At 26.8% G+C, this 8,918-nt stretch overlaps 1 protein-coding gene across 2 annotated transcripts; it reads right to left on the minus strand.

Annotated features, from left to right (window-relative positions):
• Window positions 1–960: 960 nt before the first annotated feature.
• Window positions 961–8,275, minus strand: LOC100165213 (transmembrane and coiled-coil domain-containing protein 4). 2 transcript variants are annotated; one of them, XM_029487800.1, is made up of 11 exons: window positions 8,015–8,275; window positions 6,278–6,589; window positions 6,165–6,176; window positions 5,699–5,831; window positions 5,390–5,631; window positions 5,138–5,304; window positions 4,311–4,646; window positions 4,113–4,249; window positions 3,876–4,003; window positions 3,592–3,725; window positions 961–1,130 (listed from the first exon to the last, which is right to left on the minus strand). In XM_029487800.1, the coding sequence occupies exons 1-11, from the start codon at window positions 8,049–8,051 to the stop codon at window positions 1,053–1,055; spliced, it is 1,716 nt and encodes a 571-aa protein (XP_029343660.1). In that variant the 5' UTR covers window positions 8,052–8,275; the 3' UTR covers window positions 961–1,052. The 2 variants fall into 2 exon arrangements, with proteins under 2 accessions (XP_029343660.1, XP_008179883.1); XM_008181661.3 differs by lacking the exon at window positions 6,165–6,176 and having other exon boundaries at window positions 8,015–8,273.
• Between the last annotated feature and the right edge of the window lie 643 nt (window positions 8,276–8,918).

Genomic DNA, 8,918 nt, shown 5'->3' on the forward strand with positions numbered 1-8,918 from the left:
GTGCTTGAAGCAGTAAAAATTGGAAGAAAGAAGAAGGATATTTCTGAAGAATTTTGAATATCAGCAAGTAAGTAAGTACACCATCTACCATAATAAATCATAGAAGGGAAACTGATTTGAAATTTTCAAGTGATCGCAAGAGAAAAAGATGTCATGAATATTCTAGCGTAAAAAAGAATACGTGAATATGGTTTAAGAAATACAATATGCTTATGTCTATAAGTACTGGGGTCATATAGTAATAAAAAGCAGAACATTTTACTAAATTATTTGAAGACAAACAATTTAAAGCTAGTGACAGGTGGCTAGAGAATTATAAAAACGGCACAAACTTGGGGCACTGGTTATAAGTTATAACTAAGGATAATAATGTCTTTTTGTTATTGAATTTAACTATAATACCTTATATTCAAAAGGCTCAAGCCCGTTAAATCAATTAAATAAAATAAATAAGTATAACATTGCGATCTCAATTTTTGAAAATCATGTGTATTTATCATAATACCCCAATTAAAGATATATTTAAAGAATAAACAAAAAATTGATTGATATTTTTGGAAATTTTTAAGAATCTTTGGAATATATTATTAATGGTAATAGGAACACTAACAGTAAATACATTTTAATTTTTATTAACTAATCGTTTTTAGCTGTTTAGAAGTTAATAAATATTATTTTTTATTGATAATATTATGTTTTACTAGCTACTTATTTTATTAAATATATAATATATGAGAAAATATTTTATAAAAAATAATTTTATCAAACAGATTTATAAAAAAATAATTTGTTTTTTAATGTATTAAAAATTTAAAATATGCTCCTTTCAAAGAATGTTTTAAAAAAAATTTGATTTATGCCTAATATATCAATTAATTTACTAATTTCAATAATTTTTAAAGCACCATGTTATTATAAATTATTCATGCAAACTTTAAAACTGCAATACAATAAAAAAAATTTTTTTTTTTCTAAACATAAGTTTTAAAATAGTGTTTAATATGATATTGTGTTGAAGAAATAAGCTCGATATGTTTTTCCAGATAAAACAGTCATTGCGCCTCATTTTTTTTGGTATCAATAATTGTAAGATCAATTACAGATTTTGATTTTTTGACAGTATAATTATCCTAAATAATAAAAAAAATGTATTAATTTCATAAAATAATTTAACATAATATAAGTCATTATTATTTATTATTGCTAAATTATAATCAATTGAGTATTAGGTGTATTTCTTTTTAGATTGTACGACCAATAAAAACTAGCTTTACTGCATAATAGATTCTTTTATTTTTATAGACTAAAACTAGTTCAGAATTTATTAGCACAATATTTGTACTGCAGTCTTATAGAGGGATAATTATTCACACTCATTTCTAGGATAAGTTGCAAGACTGAAATGCCGTGGCTTTAAGAAAAAATAGATACCATTAGCATAGAAAGAGATGGAAATTGTCGTAATATAAAAATGGAAAGTAATAGAACAAAATCAAAAGTGGAGTGATTTTAGCTATGGCAGAAAAAACTTTTATAGAAGTTGGAAGAAGAAACAACAATGCTAAAACATTGATTTAATATGTACATATAATTCTAAATGCTACAGACTATAGGTTATGAAATCAAAAACAGATCATTGACTTTTTATAAAATATTAAAAATATTCAAGTAGCCAGAAATATGAATCAAGAAATTCTTAATCTAATGAAATGAAATCAGTGGTGTTGTATCATTAGGCAATTGCCTGCGTACGCTTTAGGCTAAAGTTTATGGCCGTGGGGAGAGAAACCCGGGCTTGGGGGTAATACCTTGGGGCCCCCACATTTTTTGGCCACTTATCATTAACTTTGTCAGGTAACTGTTAGAAATAGAATATCTGCTGTGCTCTTAAAATTCTTATTTTAGATTCTGAGCGGAGTGAATATTATAATGAATAATTTTATAATGATATGTTGTTTGTTTTTAACAAATGGCCTTAGCCGCCGATGTTATTGAGATCAATAAAAAAAAAAAAAAAATGATATGTTTTTATAGAAGGCAGTAAAATTAATTTGATTTCTTTCAACAGTATCTTGTTTGATGGGAAAGTGAATCTAGTTGGTACATTTGGGAGGACATAATTTAAAATTCCCAATAGTTATCAAAAGCGCAGGAAAAACAAAATTAAGGTAAAACAGGAATTTTTACACAAAATTGATTTTAGTTTTTGGTGTAACTCTAAAACAGTGGTTTTCAACCTTTTTCACATTGTGGCACATTTCATCTCTTACAAAATTTTCGCGGCACACCAATTCATATAAATATATAATTATAATACGTGAAGCATATGATGAAAATTATAAAACTAGGTATTAATAGATTTATCGCGGCACACCGGTTGAAAACCACTGCTCTAAAACAAATGACTGTAGATACACGACATTTTCGCAGGTTGTATATATTAGAATTTTCTATACACAATAACATTTTCAAAATATTTTGATTCTATTTATGAACATTTTCAGTTTAAAATTTTTTTAGTTTTTTTTTCTATAAATGTCAATAAATTTGTTAGGTAAAAATATTTGAAAATTATTAAATATCCATGGTCACAATTTTTTTATAAGCAGTAAAAGTTGACAAAATATGTAAAAATCAGGAAAATGTGCAAATTATTTTGAGTTAGAAATTCATAAAATTTTTCTTTCTAAATCCAAGATTTGAAAATTTAATACAAGATTCCTTATAAGTTTATATACCTTTATCAAAAGTCTCTAAGCTTCAAAATTAATTATTATGAGCGTTTGAAGTTATCATTTTTACAACCTAGGATAGTCCCTTGATTTCTCATATAGCGATTTTCTTATTTTATGTAAATCAATAACCAATAACTGTAGAGACTTAAAATTTACATAATATTTTTAATTCATAAATTCCCTTACTTGATAACATTCTAAAAATACTTTGACTAGTTTTGATGTATTTACTGGCATTTTCAATTTTCAATTTTTTTTGTTATTTTTTTATAAATGTCATTGAAGTTTTATTTGTTGGGTCAAAAGGCGTGAAAATTTAATATAAGGTTACTGATATATTTTATAAAAGCAATTGAAAATTTATTGAAAATAGTAATAATAATAACTTAACTGACTACCGTTCTAATAGTAACAATATGAATATAGGCAATATAAAATATCCTAAGTATGCTGACAAACCTCCGCTCAGAATCTTTTTTGTATACTATGATATTATATCATTGAATTCAAATTTAACACTGTCCATTACAGTGGCCCAAATGTAACCTGCTGTACAGCAGAGTGACACCCACTTACCCACCTTATTAAATATTGTTTCTTTAGTTTAAAAAAATTTAGTAGTCCCTCTTAAAAATTCTGTACCCAGGGGAATTTCTTTTTTCGTCCTCCCTTCTTATCAGGTGACAAGTGTTTAACTTTAAAACACTTTGAATATTTTATTATTTTAAACAAACTAATATTACTATTTAAAGACGTATGGCGACCGAGATCGAAAGATTTAGTCTGTGTATTGAAAGAAAATTCAATAAAATGGGGGGGTAAAAAAAGTTAATTTCTTAACCATTGATAAACTCACATTTATTTTTAAATTCTCTGATATTCCTTCCGGCATAGATTGTGTAGTAATTAATTGAATTTTGGCCGATGCATCTACATTAACTCCAATGTACATTAAAATCTCCGTTAGTTTTTGTGGATACTCAAAATGTCCTACAAATTAAAAATGAATTTAATACTATAGATTTTACTATAGATTTGTTTATCATTGAAACAATATTTGTCAGAATTAATAAAAAAAATTTATTTAAAAAAAAATTCTAAACCATGGTTGATGTGTAGTTATTACTTATTAATAATTACCTGAAACAATATCAGTCAAATCAATATTTTCTATTCTATCACTAACTGATTGAACAGCTTGAAGACCAGCTACTCCATTTGCGTGCATAGAAAGTGTTCTATACAAGAATTTCAGGAACCAATCACTCCTAAAATTTGATACAAAATAAATTAATAAGTATCATATTATTATTATTATTTATTATCCATACAATTGATTGACTTAAAAATTAAGTATTTTTTTTTTTTTTTTTATACCTGCAATATGCATTCACTACTCTTCCAGCTACAATTTCTGAAATTTTGTTCCAATCTGAAGAGTTTCTAGTGCACGGAGTGCCTATTAAGATAGCATCTTGGACAATACCTTGACATTTTTCTCTTTGAGACATTTCCTAAATTAGAATAAATCTGTAAATCTCATATTACATTTTATTTTAAATAATAAATACATACTCGTAAACAATAATAGATAACTCGAGCGCCAAGGCTATAACCAATCAATGTTACTGGACGATTACCATGACTATGTGAAAGTAGTGTTTCAGCTAATTGTTTTCCAACTTGTGCTGATCGTCGACAACACACACCCCATGGATTATCAATGACAGAGGCCAAACCCAAAATTCCTGCAGGCCATGCAATAGCTGCCATCAGGCCTGAGAGTACAGTGTACTTCAAAGATTCTTGAACTGCTACAGAAACCGCAAAACTAAAAAAGTATTCCATAGCTTTTCCAAACTCCAACAAATAAGAAGATTCATATCGTAGATAATACTGTTCTGGGCTGTCCTAAAAATGAAGTTGAATTTAATAAAAAGTATTCGTGGTTGTGAATAAATTAGTAGGTAGTAAGTAAATTTGTTAAATTGGCACTTCAAATAAACGACAAATAAATTTATAACAGAAATACTTATTATAGACTGTTATACATTTAATTTACATTATTTAAATAATTACCAATAAAATAGTTATTATTTATAATAAATATTGAATTAACTAAGTATGACCTGTTGAAAAGGTTTTTCTTTTAAAAAAGAATTAAAGTACTTTTTGTATTTGCTGACAATAACACATTTTTTCAGAGGGAGCTCATAATATATTTGTAGGAATTATTGAATTATAAATTTACTGATACTATAGAACAGTAGAGAGGACATTTTGTAGAAATATATTTTCATGATGGACGATATTTGGGGGAGATGGCTTCATTAAATTTGCTGTTAAGGTGTACCAATATGATACTTAATAAAATAAATGCATAAGATATAATAGATTAATACTCGAAGATATTTCCAAGGTTGACTATAGCTGGTTTCTATATCCTCATTTAACCATCCAGATATTGCAATAGTAATATGTAAGTGAATATCTCCAGTTTCTATATCTGTTGACAGCTTACGAAATTGAAACTCTTCTATGTCACCAACTCTTTTATGCATTTTGTATCCTAAAATATATATAGTTTCAGTATACATAATTTAAACAATTTAATTAGTTATTGTATTTATTTTTTTTTTACTTATGATAATTACCAGTTAAACTTGCTCCTGCAACACCAAAAAGTGATCCAACAATAGCTGTACCACCTACTGTTCCTATAGCTCCAACAATTGATGTTCCTATGATACTAGATAGTCCTGCACCAATAAGAGGAGCAGCCAATCCACCAGTTAAACCAAGGAGAATTCCACCACCAACCGATGCGAATCCAATCATTGCAAAACGTTTAGTTTTTGATACACGAATACGTCGAGCAGCATCAGCTTGTTCTTGTCTGAATTTCAAAATAGGCGTAAGGAGTGTTCATAACATTTACATAAATAAGGTGCAAAAATACTTACTCAGTTTGAACTGGCAAAAAATTTGATAAACAATTTACAACGCTTAACTCAAAATTATCTACTGTATTTAAATCAAGATCAAACACACGATTAACATATAATATGAGGACTCTCCATCGAGCATCATAGATACCTAAAAAATATAACAATGATTTAAAAATGCATTTTTAATATCATTAAATTAAATTAATATGATACAGAAAAAATTTACTATTTAACAATATTGTATAAAGGAAACAAAATAAATTACATTTTTAATACATTTATTTTAAATTATTCATATAAATTATAAAAAAAACATTTATCTAATATTATTCATATAAATTATAAAAAACATTTATTTTATATAAATCATATGAATTATAAAAAAAAACATTTAAGCAATTACTATTTTTAATATGAAAATTAAAAATTTTGGTTTCAAACTTTTATCTTAATAACAATACTCAAATAGTTAGATACTTACCTACTTTAAATCCTTTTGTTTGCATAGGTATTAGAATATTTTATTTTATAGTTATAATAATTGTTTTATAATAACAATAATTAAAAAAAGTAATAATAGAAAATAAACTTTACCATTTGAAATGGCTAGCAATAGAAGGTCTTGTACAATAATCATCATGCCTTCTTTCAGTACTTCTTCTTTTTTGAGAGCTCGAACATATACTTTGGCATCTAAGGGAAGTTCACAATTGGCCATCTCTCGCATAGTTGGTAATTGTAACATTAGTCTTAAATGATTACATAATATACGTAAACAGTCCAACTTAAAATCTACATGTGCAGGATATTTATATAGGCAGCTTAAGGAAGTTGCACATAAAGCACAATATGAAAAACGTCCTGTTTGTGATAGACATTCTGCTAGATTTTTAGTGTTCAAGGAATCTGTAATTAAAAATAAAATGCACAAAATATTCAATATAATAAATTATAATGTTTTCCTTGATATAAGGCTTAAGCAGTTGTAATTGTATATCTTTACAACAATTAGCCATTGTATTATTTTCGAGAATAAAAATTGCAACAGTTACGCCAGCTTCCAGGGGGCGCCGCAGAGATGGACCAATGGGTGCAATGGCACCCACTGGGATTTTTTTAATGAACAAAAAGATCATTGTATAATAATGTAAATATGTGACTACCTATGTAGTATGTATGTATAACATAAATTTAATTTTGCACCCACTCAGTTGATTATCTGCGGACGTCCCTGCCAGCATCATAAAATTATGTTAAATTCAGTGTACAAGATTAGTTAATAACAAATGTTAAGTACCTATGAAACTTAACTAAAACTTTATATATAATTTTTTGACTCAAAATTATACAATTTACTTAAATAATTTAATGTAAATAACAATAAGCACTGGAAAATATTTAAGTCAGAAATAATTCTAGAACTAGAATAAGTTAAACTACATAATAAGTAGCTTGAGTCATTGGCGTGCTCAAAAGGGGTGGGGGTCAACACATGGACACTTGACAAATATATATGTACTTATTTAATTATTAAATTTCTTAATTTTAGATCAGGCAATTTGCTAAATTTTTCACCCCCCCCCCCCAAAAAAAAAAATAAAAATCCTCAGGTTTGATATACTTGTTACCAAAAGGATGCTATAATAGTAGGTACTAGTATTATAGATACTAAATAATAATTGAATTACACTATTTCAGTGGAGACAGATATGAACTATTATTCAAACATATGGCCAAACCGAAGTATATAATGGCACTTTATCTATTGGCTATTTTATTTTAAATAAAAAATAATTATAATTATAAAATTACTATTATTTATTATATTTAATGAAAATTATAGTAAAAAGATTACAAGGGAATTTTAGAATACACCATATCTAGCCTCTGGTAATAAGTAATTTGAATAAAACCTACATCCAATTTTTAATACCAAAATAATATAAGTAAAATCAAAAAATTATTTTATTTTAATAAAAATATAGGTGTAGAGCATGCATGAGAAAATTAGAAATAATATTATGAATACATAAATTATAATTTTAAACTTTTACAATATTCTACACATAGGTACACTCTTTTTTAGTAAAAATAATAAAATTATTTTTGTGGTACATAACTTAACAACCATATGTGGGATAAGTACAATAAACAGGGGCATTTTTAAAAATACACCTGTTGGTGAGAATGACTAATATGTACATAATGTAGGTAGGTATGCATAATCTGAATGTTTTAATCGTTGGGAATTCTTTAAGGCGTAGTAGAAGTAATATTAGAAGTGGTAATGGTAGGCTTTTCCTTGAGCAAAAAATCAATCTCTTTGTTTACCTTTAATATGCTGAGAGGCTTTGTCGTATTTGTCCATTGTATTGGTGTTAACTAGTTAACATAATAATAACAGTATAACTCAGTGAAAGAGATAGCAGTGACGAATTACGTTGGTCAAATTTAAGACGAAATAAAAAATTTTATAAAGCTAGTAAACTGACATACGAGTATACTTCGTAGTACTGGCTAACACGGATAAACGATAAACAACCAATAAGTACAACTGTCTATTGACTACTGTTATGTAATTTGTTTCTGATAAGATATCTATAGATAGGTTCACGGTCTTAGAAGATAAGGTCTGACCACTTCCCCCTGCCAACCATCATGAAATGTTCCGCTTATTTGAGCGAAAACATTTAAAATTTTCACCACAATATTAATGAGCGCTGCTGGTTAGACGTTTTTGAGGTTATGAATTATTGTAGTAAGGGTTTTCAAAATTCAAATTAGTAATTACCGCCATTTAAACATTAATTATTGGGATAATGCATTTGAACAACGTAATATTATTTTTATAACTATTATGCATTAATACACTATTTACTACTATACAAATTTGATAATATAGATATTAAATATTAATATATTATACATATTACATAATCGTTGTTTTTAAAATAAACTTCATTTGTACAACATAAAGTGCATTTTTATTTTATAATCCTGATTAATCGTCCTATCCTTTTGTTTTTTATGTTATTATATAATAAAAATTATACTAACAATGCCTAATAAAATTTGTTGGTTTGGCTGTAACAAAACTAAAAAACTATCGGTATTTGTAACACCAAAAGATCAAAGTTTAAAGAAAGAATGGTTGAATGCTTTAAATATTGATCACTTGGACACAAATGATGTTATTTGTGAACTACATTTTCCAGTTGATGCCATTAAAAAACAA

Source organism: Acyrthosiphon pisum, chromosome A1 (assembly GCF_005508785.2).
Source record: "Acyrthosiphon pisum isolate AL4f chromosome A1, pea_aphid_22Mar2018_4r6ur, whole genome shotgun sequence".
NCBI classification, from domain to species: domain Eukaryota; kingdom Metazoa; phylum Arthropoda; class Insecta; order Hemiptera; family Aphididae; genus Acyrthosiphon; species Acyrthosiphon pisum.

Coding starts and splice junctions, on each gene's coding strand:
- LOC100165213 (XM_029487800.1), bottom strand. CDS start 8,051: ATGGACAAATACGACAAAGCCTCTCAGCATATTAAAG. Junction 6,590..8,014: donor AGCCTCTCAGCATATTAAAG/GTAAACAAAGAG, acceptor TTTTAATTACAG/ATTCCTTGAACACTAAAAAT. Junction 5,305..5,389: donor TGCAGGAGCAAGTTTAACTG/GTAATTATCATA, acceptor TATATATTTTAG/GATACAAAATGCATAAAAGA.